Genomic DNA, 22708 nt, shown 5'->3' on the forward strand with positions numbered 1-22708 from the left:
CAATCTGGGCTGGAGATGTGCTGCCTGTCTCTCACATACACACTTAGGATTCTTTATGACCTGATTCACAGGTTTAGCTCTGTGAATTCCCTAATGAATGAGAATTGCAATGAGCTGAGAAAGTGTCTTAGAGGAGAAATCAGAGCTACACTTAAACAGTGATAATTGTATCTGATCCCTTCTCAGAACAGTGTTGTTGTAAAGTCTGTTAAACTACATGTGTGGCATTACTAATTGGATAATTGTATAACCTACCTGAAGTGTTCCCTTCTTATGTATTATTGATATACTAATTGAGCAACATCTGAGAGAAGCCAGTTTTCAGAAAGTAGCAGGAGTCAATATACGTGTTTCACACTTTATTCATAGAAAAGCACTGAGATTCCAACACAAATGATATAAAATGGTAGTAGCGTTACATAAATAGTAATACATTTTTGTTTGAAAGACATTTGCTCAAGAGGTTGCACAAACAAAAAGTGTTGATGAACTATACTTTTGTGGCAACAAATACTGGATACCTTTTTTTTATTAATCAGTAGCACAAAGAGGCAACAAACACTTTCCCTTAAATCAAAATCAAACAGTAGATGAACTAGTGAACAAGCTCTACCAGCGATTATTATTTCCTTCTAAATTCTAGGGACAGGTGAAAACACTGGTACAGTTAACACAGACACAGAGTATGGGAGAGAGAAATGAAAAGCCAGAGGAGTTTCCCCCCCCCACTTTTTTTGCAATGCCGTAGAACCAACTACTTCAGCGACAGAAAATGCTTGTTGTTTGACGTGTGTATATAACAGACAGGTTTACATTAAACTGCAATCTTGTTTTGTCCACTCGTTGTAACTCACAAATCTCAGATTCAAGTAGTGGTTAATATTTGTGGCAGCTAGTGAATGACAAAACAGAGGAGACTGCCGTAGGTTGGTAGGTTGGTTTGGAAAGCAGGTGTTATGTCGTGGTGCATATGGCACTGGTACAGGCAGTGCTGCAGTCTTACTGAATCCTGTGACTAACGTTTGGGAGGAAGTTAACAAAATCTTTTTAAAAGAGAAGGAATAAAGACCGGCGATGGATGGAAGGAAGGAGCAGAATAACTCAGCTGCTCCGTAGGGGTTGTAGAGAATGGTTAAGAGCATGGCCATGGTCGTCAGGTGAAGGGAACTGAATAGGCTTAAAAGCATGAAGAAATACAAGGGAGGACGATAGGGGTTGGCAAAACAAACTCCCCCATTCATATTATCTGCCAGTTCCTTATTTTGCGTGGGGCATGCAGGGTTTTTATTTTCATTTATTTTGGACCATTGTTCTCCTTAAACTCTCGTTACCATGTCAAGCGCTGACACGGGTACTTTGAGAAGACACTAAAGGCTTAAGTCCAAAGRAAGTAATCGTACATTGATCGGTCAAAGGCAAAGTCTGTCCCAATTTGCAGCATGTGCAGGCTCGGTACAAATACAAACATGCCGTGTCGTGCCTTGTCTGTCCCCTCTAGGATAGTGGCTAGCCCCCCTCAGACATTCGTCTGGGTGACTCCGGAGAAGGGGACCAAACCATCAAGTGGTTTCTGCATAGTCAGGTTGCTTTCTGTACACAATGGTATGCCTTCTTTTTCCCCCCAAATTTAGAAATGACATGCTTCCTCTTAGAAAACACGTTGCAAAAACTAAACAAAACATACAAATAAAACATTTAAACAAAAATTCAAAAAAATGTACACAGGAGCACCTGAGAAATGTCTTGAAGTCTTTTCGTCTAACTGTCATCACATTCCCAGCCCACAACAAATTCAAGTATCCCAAAAAACTAAAACATACAGTTATCATAAATAATTATAACTTTACAATTTTCTGAATTGACACTTTTATATTTACAATATCTTAAATGCTTATGCTACTACTTTTTTGTTTTTTGAAGTGATTCCCTGAGAACTGAGTTAAGCATCTCGTCTCTTTTATTTTGTTTTTCGTCATCCTTTCTTTACCATATTACTTCAAACCCCAGCTCCAGACAGACAGTGCATCTGCGGCCCCAGGCCACCTGCCGAGCTTGGTAGAGGTGGCAACAATGGAATGTGGAAGCTGACATGGAACGGTTTTCATAGCCTCAAAATGTGTCTTCTGTCTAATATTCCTATTTTTGTATATTAAATATAATTATATGCTGTCTATGTCTGTATTAATAGTATTCATTCACACACAGATTATTTTAATGATCGATAAATAATTGCTCAAGCAGACAGAATGGTGTTGAGTACATGAAATGTGTCAATTGCTTGTATAACAATAGAACTACTGCAAAATTTCAAGCGGTCACTGCCATATCAAAAACACTTTCCCACAGGGTCTGAGACGTTGATACTTATAGTTAGGGTTGTATGTGGAATACTAAACACCAACTGGCTACACCAACGCATGTTGTTTAAAAGTACACGTTCATACACGTTTTGCTATGAAAGATACAAGATGTTTTTCAGCAATGGTATTTCAACATGTATGTTACAACCCCAAATCCTGACAACACCAGGCACTCCACCTCACAGTCTAAGATCCACAGTGGCAGTATCGTTCTCAGGCAACAAGGCCAGTCAATCAATCTCGCCGTGATCTAATCCAAATACCAATCTGAAGCAACACGGCTCTCTCTCTGTACGCTTCACTCTTTTTGAAAGGTACCTTCGCTAGAAATAATACAAGATACCAGACAAATCGATCAGGCTACACCCAAGGAAGGAGGAGAATACATGTGGGAGAGGGTGAGAGGCTTGGTCAAGTCTGAGGACTCTGTATGTGCCTGATGAATCTGGTAGATTTAGGGCACTGGGCCGTGGGATACACATCTAAGTTCAGCAATCCACCTCCTCCAAACATAATGCCTTGAAACGAGGCCTTTTAACAGGGAAAGTTTAAAGCTGGTCCTTGGAATACGATCGAGGTAGGACAGTATGTGCTTCAGTGTTTTTGGCAGAGATGGAACCAAGTCACAAGTCCTAAGCAAGTCTCAAGTCTTAACCTTTGAATCAAGTCACAAATAATAATGGGCAAGTTCCACAGCTCAGGTCCCTAATTTTGGGTTTTGAGTCTTTAAATCAATTATTAAGTGGTTTATCCCAATTTCATTGCAACTGCAATGCATCAGTGATTTTGGACCCACATGCAATGATTTTGGGGACCTATGAGGCCCTGATGCAGAGGCGCACCACAGGTCCCAGAGTGGTGGGGCAAATTATTTTCCCTGGGGCCTGGAGCTTTTCCTAATCTGGTAATCTAACCAGGTATAAATCAGGACCCTGACAGTGTCTGAAAGTGATTAATTAGTAGTTGTAAAAAGGTATTCATATGGAAGTGGGACCATTTCTGTCATTTATCAGACCATCAGAGCAATTAGGGTTAAGTGCCTTGCTGAAGGGCACATCAACAGATTTTTCACCTAGTCAGCTCAGGGATTCGAACCAATGACCTTTCAGTTTATGGCCCAACGCGCTTAACCACTAGGCTAACTGCCACCTAGGTATACAGATATGTTCTAAACAGGTCACACGGTTTTAACATTTCTGGAAAAACTCCTGGCCCTAGGGAGGATGAAAACCCTGTCAAACTGCAGAAACCTTGTACTTGTTAATATTAATTCGATTTTACAACGTTCCTTTACACAGACACAACCACTGCAATTGGACAATAGAACTCACAGGGCTGAGCTTGCTTTATGCAGGTTTGCATCGTATAGGCCTAAGCAACTGTAATTAAAAAGTAACTCACTCAGTATATTTATGTAATCAGTATTTTGTTGTTTGATTCATTTCAGTTAATAATTTTGGATTGAAAAGGTCAAGGTAGTCTAGCCAGCCAGCCCAAGTTTGAATATAGCCTAAACCAAATTTGATCACATTCACATTTTCTCTGAACATAAATTAACAGGCTATACATAGGCTACATAACATAACCACTTCGTTTACCCTGGCCAGAGGACAAAGGGGGACAGGGCGCATTGGCTGTAGCCTATGCAGCTGCGCTTGTTATCAGTAGCCTAGTTGATCAGACTCATTTTCTTCCCATACATTTTAGGTGTAGGCTGCTGCAACATTTCTGTGAAGAGTTCTTGCTTGTGTATGTCAGGAGTGTTGTGTTGTCACGTTTGCTAAATAAATATCGGAGGACAGCGGAGCGGCGCGAGCTTTGCTAGAGGAAGTGCTTTGTGCCCGGCCTGCGCAACCTGTGATTTCTGTGAATCTGATTGGTCAAGACACAGAACGCACAGAACCTGCAGCACTCCGATATAAAGGACAGATAGCCTAACATAGTGGGTGAGATGACGAATCTAGTCTCTCCAGTCATACAGTTGAAGTCTAAGTTAAGTCACGAGTCATAGACGTTCCAGTCGAAGTCGAGTGGCAAGTGTTTTTTCTTTTTGTCAAGTCTCAAGTCGCAAAATTTGTGACTAGAGTAGTACTCAAGTCCAAGTCACGTGAATAAGTCCACATCTCTGGTTTTTGGAATGACAAGTTCTCTCTCCTTCAAAACCCACTAGTAACTCCCCACAGCAGACATTCCCTGGCTCAAAACACCCCATGCATCATTTGGTTTTTCATTATGTGCCACCTCAACGATTTTATCATCATCATCATCACAATCTTTATCATACTAAAATAAACAGTGGTTGTTGCCCACGAGAAAATAAAAAGACAAAAACAAAAACAGACATACAGAATTTGCCACAAGAATGACAAAAAAAGAGAAAATGTATGAAAACTTAAATAAATGAGTAAGTAGTACTAAAAGCAGATCCCTATATTGCCTGTCCTGTTGGGGTTCAGCCGAAGCGTTCCCGTACCAACATCATGAGTTTCTTCTTGCCCTTGTAGATCTGTTTGAGGTTGTCTATAAACTGGGCAAACTGGATGTGTCCGTCCTGGGCCAGTAGGAAGGTCTCTCTGGCCTTACTAAGAAACTCTATGAACTCTCCGTAGTGCCTGGGGCTGATGTGAGTGAGCCGGGAGTGGGTGGTGTTGATGTAGGCGCTGATAGTGGCGTCCAGCAGCTGCCGGAGCGGAGCCTTGTCCGTGGACATGAGCTTCCCAGAGTTCCGTCGCCCGGGGATACCGGCCAGGCCCGGGGCCGTCATGGTGCAGCGGCGCAGGATGTCCGAGAGCACGGTGGCGCAGTGCACGCTCTTCACCACCAGGGGGATGATGGCGGCCAGCTCGTTCTTGCCCAGCGAGTGGGACAGGGCGCAGGCCCAGAGCACGTCGTTGATGGCCGGGTGGGTGTCCTGGTTGTAGGCCAGGTTGAGGTGGGTCATGGCCAGCGAGGCCAGCTTGAAGGCTCGGAGCGGGTAGCCGCGGTGCTCCATGTAGCGGGCGATGGTGAACAGCTGAGAGTACGTCATGCCTGTGGAGGCGGCATCGATGACGATCTGGTAGGCCGTCTCGAARGCGATGTGGTCCTTCTCGCAGAGCGTGAGGGCCGAGAGGGCACAGTTCTGGGGGTCCTTCATGGMACACTGCAGGGCCAGSGTCCGGGCGCAGCTWGCCAGCTCCTCTCTCTGGGGGTAGTCCAGGCTGAGGCGCAGGATGGTGTTGTGGGACATGACAGTAGCTGCTACGATGCTGGTGGCCTCGGTGGGGGTGAACAGGGTGTACCAGCTCTGGAGGATGCTCACCAGCGCTCGCAGACCCACCTCTGTGGCACAGGTGACCAGCCAGCGCACCATCTCCCTGCGTCTCCAGTTCAGAGTGGAGAGGGTCATCCTCATCACCTGCAGAGAGAGACACGCATTGAGGAATGTTAGAAAAGACAGACCGCACAGCAATTCAACACTTACCCACCAGCACATTTCATCCAAGACATCCCTGCGCACATGCACCCCCCACCCCCTACTAGCTATCCCACAGTACCTGCAAGCCCAGTTCCAGAGCTACATTGAGCAGGGTGATGTCTGGGGGGTTGTCAGCCGGAGTGGCGATCTTGAAGGCATCCTGGGCCAGTTTGAAGATGAGGGAGGAGGAGTGGATGTTCTTCTGGATGGCCTCCAGCACCGTCCGCAATCTCAACATATCTCCTGGAGGTACAAACACAACATTAGATCCCAAAACATTTCTCATCCAACAGTTTGTATGTGGTGTTCTGTAGTGGTGGAGAGGGGCATGTCTGTGTGTATGTAAGTAGAGCTGACCTTTGGCTGCGGTGAGCATGGTAGAGGCCAGTTCACACTGCTGAGACTCCAGGTGGCCCAGGGTGAACCAGCGGGGATATCGGCTGGGCACGATGCTGATGCCATGGTGGGGGTGACCCAAGTCTCCCGAGGGCGCCATTGATTCTAACACAGGGAGCCTAGAGGGTACAGACAGACAGTGAGAGAAGAGAGACAGTGATTAGATGAGTTATGACTACTAAGAAAATGTTTTCTATTCAAAATGGGCAACTGGTGGCCCGCACCCCTTTCGTAGGCCCACGGATCAACCCCGACTGAGTTTTTTTAGGAACTCAGTCAGGGTCTCAACTTACCGTTGAGTTAGAATAGTAGAATAAACAATTTGATTGTGCATCAGCAGTTTTTCTCTTGTTATCTCAGTCACTGACAGTCATTAATTAGCCCATGCCAGATAGCATTTTTTTTWAATTATTGAATAAATGAGTCTAGTCAGCTATCAACATTTCACTTTATGCCCACCAAAAGGTTAGGGCTGGCTCTGACTGCATGTGTGTGTATGGATGTGGGTACGCAGACCCGCGAGGCACTGAACCCCCCCATGATGACTTCAGTTTTGTTGTGGCCCCCACCCCCATCATAGTTGCCCATCCCTGGTCTACAGCATGATTATAGGTATCATCCTCAGATTAACGCTGGCTCATCCAATCTCAAGGCTGTATAGCTGCATTAGAGTTCTCTGCTCACGAAGTCTACATATGCACCGTGTGTGTGCAGCTCTAAGCCGTGTTATTGATTGTGTGTTAGCCGGGACCCTGAGGAGCCTCAGTGGGATAATGGCTCTGCAAGGCAAATGGGGATTATCCAGTCATAGGGATTCATCCTTCAAAACAAGGTACAAATAGAGACTTTTCTCAGACACACACTGTGGCAGCAAGGTAGGAGGATCACACTATTTTGATCGTAAAATGTGATAAAATCCTGAATGTTGTAAAATTATATTCAATTCAATATTATTTTACAACTTACAGTACCTTCAACCTTCAGGATTCATATGTTCTGTTTTTGGAATACATGATAGAAGGTTTTTTGGGATCTCACCTCATGGCCTTCAATGCTAGTTTGTAGGCCAGGTCTGCGTCGTGGGGCAGCAGGGCTGAGAACAGGTACTTGGCAAAGGTGTGCATGGGAACACTCTCCCTGTGGATGACATCACCAAGGCCACTGAAGGGACCTCCTGAACAGAGACGGACGGACAGACACAATACATCAGAATTGTCCAGCTACATACACACACCTGAACAGGGAATCTTCCCTTTCTGATTTGGCTCCGTTTCTTGGTGAATAGTCAAAGTCTACCGGTTTAAACAAAACATGAAGGTAGAGCAGTGAATAACAGCAATATGAGGTTATACCTCTCTCAACCTGATGGGGGCGAGAGCAAACCGGAAACCACACACTCACTGCCCATTGGGCATGAACAAAATCTCTCTTCCCTAGCAGCAAGACAGATGTCTGCTCTAGGGTTACACAGCTAACGTTCCTCAAAACCCAAGATGGGGGTGGGCTATAGCATAGCTAGCATGTGGAAAGGGAAGGAAGGGGATAGACGTGGTGGCAAAGGCCAGGGTTGAGATCCATTTTCAGCTGAGTGTTGCGAGGCAGGATCTGTGGAGGGGAGCCAGGTGGGAGAGAGGGATGGGATAGGAGAGCTAAAGAGATAGTGTGAGAGGAAAAGAGGAAGGGAGAAGGGGAGGAAGGAGAGGCAGCAAGCAGGGCAGATAGAGAGAGGGAGACGGAGGGTGAAAGAATAGAACAGGAGAGTGAGGGAGGATAAGTGAGACAAAGAGAGAGGGAGATTGAAGGGAACAGAAAAGAGATAGAGGATGAAATGAGATGAGCAGAGGACAATAATAAAATGAAACTAGTCTTAATACCTTCCAGTAGGAGTATAGCCTGTTTCCTCAGTGTCTGGACAAGCAGATCATCCAGCTCCATCTCCTGCAGCTTGGCCACAATCTGCTCCTCGTTCCGACACACCTTGTCCTGGGCATAGAGGCCCTCGGGCATCACCCTCTGCTGCCCCATGCCCATCAGCGCCACCTCCAGGGCCAGCGCCAGGTAGGACTCCCCACCATCTGGGCAACCCCACACAGGCACGTGGTGGTACACCGGTGGCTTGTGCTCTCCAGAGTCTGACGAAGAGAGGTTTTTAGTTTACAGGGATGGTCATGGAAGTGAGATTCCATTCTACTTTATTAAACTTTTATTCAAACGGTTTGCAATGGCGGTCGAGCAGGATTATGAGATATTGCTAGATGCTAACAATAATCCAAAATGGCTGCCTAGTTTATTTTNGGGGGGGGGGGCTGAAAGGTGCTGGGTATGGAGAGCAGCTGACACAGACAGGAGCCTCTCTCTCTAGCTCCCAGTCTCCCACACAGGCAGCTGTGGATGCCAGGCAGCACCAGAGAGAGAGAGGTGTCCCTGAGGTCCCGGAAAAACACTAACATCTGCTGACAAGGACTCAGACCCAACCCACGGGAGGCTCACACTTAAATCCCCCTGGCAAATTATTCCTCCCTCTCTACAAAAATCCTGTTTATTACGGGGGGAGGGGGGGATATCAGGATTCTCCAATCATGCCGCTGGATCAAACAACATCTCTTCTCCAATGGAACGTCCATTGGATGTAAGCCTTGGGCTTCTAGGCTTTTTGGCATGTGTGAGATCAGCTCCAAGGTGGATTTAACCATGTGGAATCCCTTTGCTGCCCGGGTTTGTTCTCATACTGTAACCATGATAGCCTCCGTGTTTTCCTCTTCCCACTGTTATGGCTCTGGCTCTTCTGGCCAGCTGCAGCTGCTGTTGTTGGTTCTGATATGTAAAGACCCCTGATTGGTCAGAATTCAAGTTAAACCCTGCCCCCCTACCAGATGTTTCCAGCTGCTCACCAGAGTCAAACAAAGGACTGAAGATGACCCTATAAATTATAATCCACACACTCTCCCTCTCTCTCTGTGTCTCTCTAACACACACTCCCTCTGTCTCTCTCTCTAGCCCCCTCACCGTACCACTCGCCAGTATTGTTCCAGCACACAATGCCTCCCTGTAGGTTTGTCAGTATAGGCGGTACCAAATTCCTGATCTCTGTTTGGCTGGGCTAAAGGACGTATGGAATGCAAATGGTGATTGATTTTATTCATGTTCCACCACTGTGGGGGGTTAAGAGTGAAATCGGTGCTAGTTGCCTTGGCCTCTGCCAAATTGTATGGGACTGTTCTATATGGGTGACTTTACCAGGGGATGGCCTTGATCAGCTGTGGTTATTGGACTGACCTCATTTTTACCAGTTTGATTGACGAGGACTGTAAATGTTGCCTAGACAGGGCTTGGCCAGAAGCATACCTCCAGTGTCCATAGCGTTGTCGTCCTCCACCCGGCAGGTCTCAGTGAGGGTGGTGAACAGACAGCCGATGGGATCCAGGGGGTGTCCCACCCAGCCCTCCAGGTTAGTAGTGCTGGTTGTCCCCCTCTGAAGCAGCTCTGACACACACAGGAACACAACAGGGTTACAACAAGATCAAACACTGTATAAAAAATCTAACGTAGTCATTCTGGTACGTTGGGCTCAGAGTTTTTCCCTCATCAGGTCACATAACCAGGAAAAACACAGGGGGCACTACCTTTCTTCTGGTGCTTGTAGATGTCCAGCTGGCGGTGCTGCTGCAGCCGGAGGGTGTTGATGATGGCCACGCCCAACCGCAGCGCCTCGCGGGGGTAACCATGGGAACGCAGGGCATCGACCCGCGCACACGCTGTGGGGACGTGATCTACAACACAAGTCACATGACAGTGGCTCAGCAACACCACACCCATGCCGGCAGTCTCAGCAGAAGACACCCACTCCCTCTATCCAGGCTTAAGTTGTGCAGAATGAGGACAAATCTTCCCCCAGAAGCTGTTTACTCCAGCTCCAGGATTCAGTGGAAGTGGAATTAAAGGAGGCTTATGACACAAAAAAAGTAGTGGTGTTACAGATAGGAAAACACACCACCATCGTGGCTTTAACTCCTGCCAGGAGCTGGGCCAGCGTGTGTGCGTCCGTATATGCATCTGTGTACGTGGTGTTAATAAATATACTGAGATGGCCTTCCGATACCATCTTGAATTAATATAATATAATATCTAGTGCTGAGAGTGTGTACTGAGCAGGCCATTTCATTCTCACCTAGCCATAGAGGCAGGCCCTGGGGGTTGAAGAGGAGACTCTCTCCCTCTCTCTGGTAGGCTGGGGACATGTAGTAGTCACAGCTGATGATCCTCTGCAGGTGGCTGTCCTGCCAGTGGAGATCACAGGCCTCCATGGCCCGCGTGAACACTGTCCGTCTGGGCCGGGCCAGGGAGTCTGGAGGGGGACACACAGAGAGGGACGGAAGGGGAAAGTTAGACCTCAGTCCATAGGACATACTGTATAGTAACACTCAGCAATGGAGATCTATCGATGAGTACTTTGAGTACAATATACTCAGGATTACTACGATAACTACAATCATCCTTCACCACTGTATCAGAATCATGGTTTGGGAAATAAAATGCATTCTAGTGACCGTTTACAGGCCCAGTGTGTGTATATTATATATGTGCATTCTATATGTATGTGACTCCAGACTGCGACTGACCCTGGGCGAAGTTGCTCTGTGGTAGAGCGTTGGTAATGTTGGGCAACTCACTGCCGTAGTTGCCGTCCTCCAGGGGACAGATGTCCATGTCGCCCCACTTCTTCAGCTGCTTAAGCCAGCCGCTCTTCTCCTCGCTCTTACAGTGCGGGTTCAGCACGATGCACACCCACAGGGCACCTGGGGAAGGACAAAGGTCAAGGGCGGAATAACCAATAACGTTTGACTATTTAGGTGTGGAGGAGAGGGTCCATAGAAAGATCATGTTCTTCTATGGTAATATTGTGAACGGGTCATAAAAGTTAACAGTGTATGTTGTGGTCCGGGTTGGACTGTATTAAAGTCACATCTTTAAAACAAAGGCACTGGGACGTTAGACAGATCCTTAGTAGCATAGACTCAGGGAAGGGAACTGAACTAGTTTACCCCTCACATTCCTTCCTATCATAAAGGTAACAAATTACCAGTATTCACCCCCTCCTTCTCACTACCTTTAAACCCTCATTTCAGAGCACTTTGTTAGCTCACTGCTGACCACACGGACAGCTTCTGGTACTAACAGCTTACTAGAGTACAGCACGGTTGCTTTAAAGCACCCCCCCAACAATAACACCTTTGATTGGCCGCTTTGGTGATCATCCTGTGGCAGTCCTAGCCAATCAGAGAGCCCTGTCCTGTCGCTCCCCGGTAACTAAACATTACCCCTGAGCCAGGGTTCTGCTGTTCTGTTGTGTGTCCCTGAAGAGGGAGAGAGGCACAGCAAACCTCTCTGCTCTGCTGTTGCTCTCCAATGAACCACCTCAGGATCTGCAGTCATCGACCCCTTTAAATGCTCCGATCAATACCGGGGAGGTTGAAAACCCCATTGATCCCGGCCCTTTTCATGCAATCCCAATAGAGGTGAGTGCTTGACCCCGATGTATGCACTGCTGGACTGCTGCACAATCACACTCACTGACTCCAGCACTGGCTGATCCACTGCTATGGCAGCATGCATGGGGCGAGAGAGATACCTCACATCACATGTATCATGGTGGCTTTCCAGTTAGGTAACAGTTACATAGCTGTGCTGACTGAAGTGGTGAGGCCACATTCCGTTTGGAATTGCTCTTTGAGCCGAAAGGTTTTTCAGATGTACCTTTACTACCTGCTACCTAACCAACTGACCAACTGCAAACGACACACACTACTTTGGACAAGGGCATATTTTTTTCAACTGGCCCAAATCAATAACATCCAAGCAGCAATGAGACAGTTGGTCAGAAACACTTCCTATCAATACCCTCTTCATAATGCATTATGTATGCATTTATAGCCTTCTGCAGCGCATTATAATCCACAACATATGCGCTAATAGCAACTCATAATCATCTGTGTTACCTCATATTACCCCGACTAACCAGTGCCCCCACACATTGACTCTGTACCGGTACCCCCCTGTATATAGCCTCGTTATTGTTATTTTACTGCTGCTGTTTAATTATTTTGTTACTTTTATTTTTACACATATTTTTCTTAAAACGGCATTGTTGGTTAAGGGCTTGTAAGTAAGCATTTTACTGTAAGGTCTACTATGCGTATTCGGCGCATGTGACAAATAAAATTTGATTTGATTTGTTCTGTGCAAATTGGAGCTTTACACTGTACATTTAAGGAAGTGAGAGGGACTTACCCAGTTCGTCCCATAGCTGCCGACACTTGTCCGTCATGCCAGTCCCCTGCTGCCGCCACAGAGAGAGGCGAGGGTCGGCCATGAACTGTTCCGTGATCAGGGTCAACATCCTGGCACCGTTAGAGTCACGCATCCGCAGCATTTCTCGCACCTACAGAAAACATGAATTAATATACAGTAAGTCATCCGGGATGGATTTTGATACTGAATATTCATGTATGCAGAGACAGACAGGACAGACAGGACAGACGTATGTACCTTGGCGAACATGGAGTTGAGCTGCTTCCCGGAGCCATAGTACCCTCCCTGGGACAGGAACAGTTTGACCTGCTCCCTGACCTGCTCCTCATCCAGGTGCCAGCAGTTGTCGTCATCAATGCTGGCCCCTGCCGTGGGGTCCGGGGCCCCTGGGAACACAAACAGAAAGAGACAATGTCAGACCAAGGATGAATTAAAACCACAACTAAAGCTAGCAGGCCCCAAAACATGTCTTATATCAATAATCACTGTCAGACACACCTCGAATCTAACCTCATATAATAAAATAAGTTTGTTCCTTGAATATTTTTCTAATTAAGCAAACAGCTAAAAAACTTAAACAATGTGTGACCCCAGGTATGTAAACCCCAGGTATGTAAACCCCACGTATGTAAACCCCAGGTATGTAAACCCCAGGTATGTAAACCCCAGGTATGTAAACCCCAGGTAGGTAAACCCCAGGTAGGTAAACCCAGGTAGGCATCATTTAGGTAGCACCAACACCCAGTAGAACCAACTGAAGTCCTGCCAAGTCACTGTTGTATCCGAACGTTCACATTCCACAATCAAACCCTCAATCAAATCCTGCTTCTTCATTGTCAAGGGGGCTCCCACTTCAACACACCGACAGCAAACAGCAGGAGACTGGGTGATGGACTTCCTTGTTAAGAGGCTGGGGTGGATAAATATTTTGATAGTGATGTGGACAGATAACAAGCTGCAGAGTTCCCCTGTATTCATCCCAAACTGCACCCTATTTCGTATATAGTGTACTACTTTTGCACAGAGTATGGGCCCTGGTCAAACGTAGTGCGCTATATAGGGACTAGGGTGCCATTTAAGATGCAAACTCTGTTTTCCAGACTAGAGGGATAACTGGGGGCTGTTCATGCCTGCTCTGGTGCCAAGCAGTTAGAAACGTTAGAACGCTGATGTCTGACTTTCTTTTCTACTTTCAGAAATTGAAAGCACCAGCAGGCCGGGAGACTCTGGCATCAAACAAGTTGTTTGATGCCTCCGAGTTCTGGCTGCTGCTTTGGTACCGCAATCAGTACTCTGTCAGGACTCTGCCTAGACATCACACCTTGCTCTTCAAGCCCACCAGAGGAAGATTGGGGTAGAAACTAAGGAATGTAAGGGACTAGCAGAGGCTCTGGGTAAAGCACAATACCTGGTCATCAGGTGGCAGGTATAGACTGTAAAACCTTGTTGTTCTGTCTAAATTCCTGTGCTTAACATGAATCAACTGTTCACCAAATGCACACTTTATGTGAACATGGGGAACTTACGTTATGTCCAACAACTGAAGTCTTGGTGTTGTGTGTCTTTCTTACCATGGACCTGGTTGATCTCAGAGTTGGACGAGAGGATCTCGTCGGCTAGTTTCTGGGCAGTGGGCAGCACCTCTGTGTGGTGTGCTGTGATGAGGTACTGGACCAGCTTCTGTAGCTGGTCTCTGTTCATCTGGAACAGGGTCTCTGAGATGGGCAGCCGCAGCTTGACCTGCTCTGGCTTCCTGATGCGGTACAGGGACAGGGCCACCACGTGGGCGCAGTAGAAGATGTCTCGGTTGCCGCAGCCGCAGGTGACCGAGGTGATCTTGCAGCGGTCGAAGCTGATGGCCACCTTGTGGGTGACCTCGGGCTCCGACTGGGAGGCGGGCTCCGTGACTGTGCCACTGAGGTGGAAACCTGGAGAGACAGAGAGAGAAGACCGGTGTCAGCAAACTTAATCAACATTGAAATTACTGCTGTGATTTCACATCTTCCCCTTTAGCAGTACATTCAGCTGAAGAATAGTTGGGACTCAGCACTCTAAAAGTCACAAGTCACATAAGTAATGAAGGGGTTGTCAAAACATTCTGGCAATGTACACACAAAGAATCCTGCAAACTAACATGTGATTAAGTTAACCTTTACAAAGAGAGCACCAGTTTGCAAAATAAAAAAAGGTAATCTACCCCCAAAGCACTCTGGGATTGAGCTAGCAGTATCATAATCAGTTCAAGGGAAGCTAGAAGTTCAAGCCACGTAGTACATGGTCTTAAAATAATAAAACTGAGGGCAGGCTACAGCTCATATAAACCACGTTTGTAGTTTAGTTAGCTGATAAGATGTGTAATACAAAAGGAGTAGATAAGATAGTGAAGGAAAAAGTGGATACTAGTTAAATACGTCTGGACCACATGAAACAGTTTCTTCACAGGAAATGCTCCTGCCTGCTTGCGAGGTTCTGGCATATTTGAGGTTTTGGAAGTCAGTCAGTCGGTTGTTGAGGGGCAAAGGGTGGGGAGAGGAGAGAGCGCATGCAGCAAGAGGAATGGTAAAGGGGTGTGTTTGTCTGATAGAAAGTCTGGCAGCTCACTTTGACTGGTAAATTATTAATGCTGGAGGGAGGCTCAGAGAAGGGGCTGGGAGAACAGAACTAAATTACTATATCACAGTACCCCACCAAACCATAGCAACCAGGCCTGCTCCCTGAACTTAAACACATTCTATTTATTTCATTTCTATGCTCCATGGCTGCATGACTAATGGCTAGATGCCAGGTGACCCATGATAGCAGATTGAATGTGAATAAAGGGTTGTAGGACCTGACCCCTGGCTACCCATAGTACACACTGGACATAGGTACACTACACCCCATAGAGTGGTATATAAAAAGCCCAACCTACAAACCTTCAATGTAGAGAGCTCAGCTAACCAAGGCTAACCTAATAAACACCAACCTGTCTGGTGAACTGTAATAGACCTGGAATGCCTAACACCCACACGCAAGCTCACTCCCACACGCATGCTCACTCCCACACGCATGCTCACTCCCACACGCAAGCTCACTCCCACACGCAAGCTCACAAGCAAGTTCACTCTCACACACAAGCTCACAAATACACAATTAATTCTAGGGTTAGACTAGTGAGACAGGGGAGTAAAGCCTGCCGGTGTCTTGCCAAATCCCACAAAAGCCTTTTCCAGATGAGCTCTTCTGAGAAACAAGCCCCCCCTCTTCCCCAGTTCTCTTTTTCTTGGGGGGGTGGTCAATGTCCAATTTACTGCCAAACCCTTTCAGGCTGAGACAAAACCACAGGCCCATCTGATTAAGGAGAGTTTATGGTGATGTCTGTTTTCCTTTTGATAAAAGAAAAGGAGAGGGGCTACCCCTATGTGTTGCAAATGACTTGCAGCACAATGCAGAGTTCAAAGTGAATTTGGTGAAAGACAAGGATGCATGGAAACCTTGTGGAGAAAATGGCGGACTTTTGTGTTTACTGCGCCCATTTTTCTTCCATTCAGTCATCAGATCTTGTACTGTACAAGTACGGTCTTGGTCTATTTCCAAGGCAGTCTTGTAAAACTGGTACTGTATATTAATATGACAGAAACAAGGGAACAAACTAGTAAGATGTGGGTTAAGGGTCATTACACGGTAACAGAGTGATGCTGAGACTCAGATTCTTCACTTTAAAATGTATGTCAAACAAAAAACAATGACTGCAAAATTAAACCATAAAACTATGCACAAGGCCTACTTGGGAACAATTTCCACAGATTAATAATAAAAAATATATAAAAAATGACTTGAAGAACAGTCAGTAGACACAAATGGAGAATTATAGTTTCTGTAATAATCCTTATCCTGTATATGTAATATGTTATCAGGTTGTGGTTGTTCAACAGGCAGATCATGTCATTTGATGTATTTAGCCAGGATAGTCCACTCACACTTGGCACTGTTTTCCAGGGAGTGATTTCACAGCAAACTTACAGAAAGTAGGTATGCCATAACCCTATCTAATAAATGTAGCAATTTATGAAACAATCCAAAGTGGAAAAAACAGAGGTTTGTCAACTCTGTTACTGCTCACCACCATGTTCCTCTATGGCAGCTAGCGCTGTGTGATGTAACAGTGAGCCAATAAAGTGGACGACACAGAGGAGGTGACTAATGTGTTCTAAATCGGAGAGAGGTGGTAACACGGGCACACACTGTAGATGACGATACCATCCTTCCTCTAACACTAACTCCCCAATGGAAAGCGAAGATGTACACTGTACATGATGCCGCTCATAATGCCTCCATCTTTACCGTTCCACTAATCCGATGACAGAGGACATGTACACTCAGTACCAGGGAGAAGCCTTCTGCCATACACCTCTGAGGATATCTCAAAGGGATCTAACCCCCAGTCTACAGAGAGGGAAGAACCGCTGCACTGAAAGGTTGTTTACAGAAAAAAAAGTGATCTTGTAAATTGAAACACATATGTAGAGTACTGCTGCGTCTTTGGCAGCTGCACAAGAGCCATGTATCGGTTTTACAATATATCAAGATGTGTCCCTAACTCGAAAGAACAAGGCCTGACCACCAACAGTACCTCTAAACTGCGCGTGTGCGCGGCCACGCACTTCCTCCATGGCTGTCGCGCAGAGGAAATGCCATGCCGCGCAGAGACGCTAGAGACTGAACTTTACTAAATCCGCCCCATTAGTTTGTACCATATAGATCTTTTTTTTTTACTGTGATCGAATCAATATTATAAATCAGCCCCTTTTCAATGCAACAAACCAAAACAAATCTAATTTTGCAAGATTACGTCTGACGTTGTTGTTGACAGATCGCAACGGAGTAGAATTCTATTGGCTGCGCTTTTCAGATCAGAGCTACGCGTGTGCACATTTGTTGCTATTCTTTGCTAGTTAGCGAGTTATTAGCCCAGTTATAGATAAGTATAGGTCAGCAATGTGGAGTTACTGCTTCCTACAAGAGCACAAAACGTGTAGGCTACATTTAAAGCTGTCTTTGAAAAGCCAGTCAGGTAAAAACCTTATTTCTTAAATAAAGGGGCAGTGTTGTATTTTGAGACAGGCTTGAATATGCAAATAAGTCAATAGGCAGAGGGTCGTCTACATTGTATAATTTTCTGTATGGTAATAATAATAATTGTATTTTGTAAAGTGGTTTCTTGCATCGTACAACACAATACAATGCAATTTACAGTCACCTATTTAGCCCATGATGTTACAGACCAAGTAAAAAATCATGAATTAATATCAAGCCCTTCATAATGTAAAAACGTTTTTAAAAGTCTCATGCAATGTAGGCCTGCATTGAACACTACATATAGGCTACTGTAGGCTATATCATAGAAATCAAAAGCTATTTCCATGTGAAAATGTTATGTGATTTGCTCCATTGGTTTTGTTGGTAGGCCTACATTATGCTCAAATAGCCACAATAGCCTATTAGCTACTGTCTAAAACTGTAAGTTGCACAAAATTCTCACAATGTTCAAGTTTCTGCCCACAAGACCTAAAATTTGCTCAGGGCCCCCAAAAAGTTGAGGGAACATTGCTGACAACTATACATAAAGTACCACAACAATGTGCTACCTATGCATATGTAGTCAGACCGAGGGGCCTCGCTCACCTCTGTGCTCGGTGTAAGGGTGACTATGAGGCCCTATCTCCGTGCTGCAGCGTGGTGTGGGTCTGAATCTGACAGTTGCTGCAGTGCCACAGCCTGCTGCTGGTTAAAGAGGGACAGGCTGGGTAAGGTGGCTCCTCATCTCCTTTCACAGTGTTCCCTACAGTAGAGAGCCAGGCATCTGCCGCTGATGGACATGAAGGGCCCTCCTCGTCTTTCAGCCAGGGGCTCCCGTTTCCCCCCAGTCACCCCAACCCCCGCCCCGTCTTTTGTTGGCCGGCCGCGTCGCTGAATGTGATCCTGCAGTCCCTTTCTGCTGCTCTTTTCTTTTCGGTCTTTCTCTAGAAGCTCAGGGCAATACAATCCCCCTCTTCGTTGAACCCTCCTACCTTCCGCATGGTGTGTGTGTCCTTTCTGGACCTGGTCTAGAACCTGCAAACAGTGACGCTCTTCTAGATGAGGGAGGGGTGTCGGTGTCCTGAGGAGGGTCTGGGTGTCCTGAGGAGGAGGGTCTGGGTGTCGTCAGCAGGTGGTATAGAGGTGTCAGTTCAGTCACAATGCAAGATGCTGCTGCTGTATCAATCAGTCAGGGAGTGATGGTGGGAGGAAGGGATGGTGGGATGGAGGGAGGGAGGGATGTAAGGAGGGATGGGTGGGGAAGGGATATGGTGGGAGGAAGGGATGTATGGTGGGAGAAGATGTGGAAGGGATGGTGGAGGGGGAGTGGGAGGGAATGGAAGGAGGGATGGTGGGAAGGGATGTATGTGGGAAGGATGGTGGGATGGAAGCAGGGAATGGTGGGTGGGAATGGAGGAGGGATGGGTGGGAGGGAATGGAAAGGGGATGGTGGGATGAAGGAGGGATGGGTGGGAGGGATGGTGGGGATGGAGAGGGATGGATGGAAGGAGGGATTGGTGGGTGGATGGAGGGATGGATGGGCTGGTGGGAGGGAGGGATGGTGGGGGCATGGAGGGATGGATGGATGGAAGGTTGGGCGGCGCGGATGGAGGGTAATCAACACAACACTCCGCACGGCTAATATGGGTCAGGCCAGCACTCCACACACTCTGTTGCAACTCTCAATTGTCTCCAGGAAGAGTCCCAGCAGGTTGCCATGGCCAGCCAGGCATAGAGGAGAGGACAGCTGATTGGGGAGGGAGGAGGGGGGATGGACCATGTGGCAAACACGGCTGGCTTATTTATTGCACACAAGCGTGCGGCGATACAAGACGCTGTGCGTGTTTGCTATATACAAGCTTGTTGGGGCTCCCAAACAAAACAGCAGGGAGAGAAAAGTGATGGCAGACAAAACAGGTTAGGCGGACGGCCAGAGACCGGGTCAGGGGTAGCGGACGCCAGAGACCGGGTCAGGGGTAGCGGACGCCAGAGACCGGGTCAGGGGTAGCAGAGTGCAGATGAATCAGTGCGTCGGCAGTTCTAGTCACAGCAGCACTAACCACAGTAGGAGGCTCTTGACACTGCAGTATAAATCACTTCCCATTGGGAGGCCAGCTCTGAAGGAGGCCAGCTCTGAAGGAGGCCAGCTCTGAATCAGCTTTGGGGTCAGATCTAAAAGCAGCAGCTGAAGCTCCCTTGTCTCTTCTCTAGACCACTACTTAACACTCTGGGGCTGTGATGTCACACATTAAGAGGTCCCTATCCTTCTCACAGCGCTGGCTTTGTTCACTCTGACAGAGATATGCAAAACCATCGTCACAACCATTAGATAAAGCATTTTCCCCCAGTTATTCCCCATACTGTTGTAATCAAGGGGCCAGGGTAAAGCCCCTAAACAGATGAATTTCTAACAAAGGTGAAATTAATGTTTGGTTCTGGGAGCCCTGCCAGCCCCACAAAGCTGATTTGATCCTGAGCAGAAGCACATGGCCGTCTGTCTCTGGGGAAGAGCTGTGCTGTGGGGGAGGAGCCTGGATGGATGCAGCATGCATGGATGCTACATGAACAATATGACTGAGCCAGGGGAGGGAGGGGTTTGTTTCAGTAGGCTTACTCTTACTCTACACCATCCTGTCCGTCCGTCCTCCATCCATCCATAGCACCAAGTGACTGGGTTTATGCCTACAGTGTATAGGTATAGCGAGGCCTGATATGTCTAAGTAGGAGTTAGGAGGAGAGAGGCAGTAAGACATTGAGACATTTGAGTCCAGCTCATTGATCCGTCTGCTGCAGTGTCTAATAGTCATAATAATTAATCTGGGGGTGATGCTTCTAATGCAGCTCCTCCAGCCTGGACCCATCCACCAACCATCTGTCTACTGCAGCAATGGCTTGCTGGATGCAGTCGTGAGGTTGGGGTGGGAGGGAGGGATGGATGGACCTTCCATAGTCGGTGAGTGGGAAGAGCTGAGGATAGGAGAGAGAACCCCCTCATTCATTTGCTCCCTCCTCTCCTCCCTCCCTCGTTCACCGCTCCACTCCCTCACTGGGCCTGCACCATCTGCCACTCCGCCGGCCCGCCCACGTGGGCCCCACCAGCCAATCAGAGGGAAGTCCCTCCCCGCTTCTAAACCATTAACCTCTAATCAGCCATGGAGGCTGAGCTGGAGATCTGTATGCCAGGCAGGCAGGGAGCTGGGCCAACACAGCACGCACAGTACAGCCTCCACAGCCTAGGACCCCCCCCTCTCTCTCTGCCCATTCCACCCCAACTACAGCTACATACCAGCCCACCTTCCATCTGTTCCGGCAGCAAGGAGGTTAACACAGCACCCCAGCCCACGTTCCATCTGTTCCGGCAGCAAGGAGGTTAACACAGCACCCCATCCCATGTTCCATCTGTTCCGGCAGCAAGGAGGTTAACACAGCACCCCAGCCCACCTTCCATCTTGTTCGCGGGCAAGGAGGTTAACACGACACCATCCCATGTTCGCATCTGTTCGGCAGCAAGGAGGTTAACCAGGCACCACAGCCCACCTTCCATCTGTTCCGGGCAGCAAGGAGGTTACACAGCACCCCAGCCCACCGTCCATCTGTTTCCGGCCGCAGGAGGTTAACACAGCAACCCAGCCCACCGTCCCATTGTTCCGGCAGCAAGGAGGTTAACACAGCACCCCAGCCCACCGTCCATCTGTTCCGGCAGCAAGGAGGTTAACACAGCACCCCAGCCCACCGTCCATCTGTTCCGGCAGCAAGGAGGTTAACACAGCACCCCAGCCCACCTTCCATCTGTTCCAGCAGCAAGGAGGTTAACACAGCACCCCTGCCTCCCACCCATCTATCTCTACACAACAGACATGCATATGCACAGACACAGCAGTGCATTCAGCATCACACAAGGCCCAGGGCCCGCTGATCTGATAAAGGCCTGATTGATTCATTTGTGATTTCCTAACAGCGCCATCATGGCCCCAGCACTGGGAGCCATTTGTCACGATCACATTCAATTGATTTCTGATTCGCTTGAATTCTATGCGATGGCATAGAGGGGGGAAAAGCTGTAATCAACTCCCTTTCACTGGGCCTCCCTTAAAACACAGGCACTGACGTCTACGGAAATCTAAGATAAGATGCATCAGCCAATTTCCCATGATGCGTGTTGAGCTTGTAGGCTAGTCGTTGAGTTTGGGGGGAGGGGTGGGGGATACAAATCTGAGCTATAGCTAGCAACGCCGCACTGGGGAAGATCAAAACAATCATTTAGCACCCGATGCAAACCAGACCTGGCTGAAGTGCCTTTATTCTGCTGCTGATCATTCATAGATTCAGGCAGGAGAGCAGTCTTAGTGGAAGAGATAAATATGAACGAGAGAGTGAGTGAGAGCAGGCTGAAAGGAGAAGATGAATCGTAGCACGTTGGGACGGCCTGTAATCACATACAGATGTCCTGCTTGAGATAAAAGAACGCTAGCTCTTCAAATGGAGGCTGACAGAATGGGAGGGGGATATCCCCTCATTGTTATTTGGGCTCAAGGTCTTCATGGCTGCCATACTAAAAGCAGAGCTGAGAAAAGCATATTCCGTTTCCCTGACCAATTCAAGACATTGTAGGAGGCAACAGTGAATGCTCCGTGCGCGTGGAAGGTCAATTTAAATTCCCCTTGAATGGCGCTGTGCAATGTGTAGCAGAGAAAACAAATACGGTATATCCAATGTTCCTCACAAACAAAACACCTGGGTTGTTCCAGTCAGTACACAGTACTGCACTCGAAGGGCCTTGGTTGATGTGTAGAAAACTGGCCAGTCTTCTCTCGCTCCTGTGTGCGAGCAAACCTCTTCCCCAAGGCTAAACAAAAAGATTCAGATCGGGTGTTTTGCTGCTCTTGTTTGCCGTGTTTGCGTGCCTCGCATTGTCCCTTGGCCTTGTGTGTCGAGGGAGGAGCTGCAGGTAGAGGGTTAGCTGCTAGCTGAGGGGCAGCCAGGGTGCATAAGAGAAGCTGACAGCTCCCAAAGGTCACCAGGCTGCATTTATCCCCCAATTACTGACAGATCAGGTCAGCTCCTCAATGCCTAGCGATGCTCTTATCAACCCCCTCTAGTCTCTCTACAGCTATGGCCCCTAATGCAC

At 47.5% G+C, this 22708-nt stretch overlaps 1 protein-coding gene across 2 annotated transcripts in view; it reads right to left on the reverse strand.

Annotated features, from left to right (window-relative positions):
- Positions 1-344: 344 nt before the first annotated feature.
- The window catches only part of LOC111979812 (zinc finger SWIM domain-containing protein 5), a 45774-nt gene continuing 23410 nt past the window's right edge, over positions 345-22708 (reverse strand). The window contains exons 2-13 of one of the 2 annotated variants that reach the window (XM_024010525.3): positions 14094-14450; positions 12760-12908; positions 12502-12652; positions 10884-11009; positions 10382-10558; positions 9837-9983; positions 9559-9696; positions 8088-8345; positions 7252-7387; positions 6175-6332; positions 5897-6060; positions 345-5757 (exon numbers count right to left, since the gene is read on the reverse strand). In XM_024010525.3, coding sequence (XP_023866293.1) covers positions 4813-5757; positions 5897-6060; positions 6175-6332; positions 7252-7387; positions 8088-8345; positions 9559-9696; positions 9837-9983; positions 10382-10558; positions 10884-11009; positions 12502-12652; positions 12760-12908; positions 14094-14450 — 2906 coding nt within the window. In that variant the 3' untranslated portion in view covers positions 345-4812. Of the gene's footprint in view, positions 5758-5896; positions 6061-6174; positions 6333-7251; positions 7388-8087; positions 8346-9558; positions 9697-9836; positions 9984-10381; positions 10559-10832; positions 11010-12501; positions 12653-12759; positions 12909-14093; positions 14451-22708 lie in introns of both variants that reach the window. The other variant, XM_024010524.3, reaches the window with a different exon arrangement.

This window comes from Salvelinus sp. IW2-2015, linkage group LG19, assembly GCF_002910315.2.
Source record: "Salvelinus sp. IW2-2015 linkage group LG19, ASM291031v2, whole genome shotgun sequence".
Taxonomy (NCBI): domain Eukaryota; kingdom Metazoa; phylum Chordata; class Actinopteri; order Salmoniformes; family Salmonidae; genus Salvelinus; species Salvelinus sp. IW2-2015.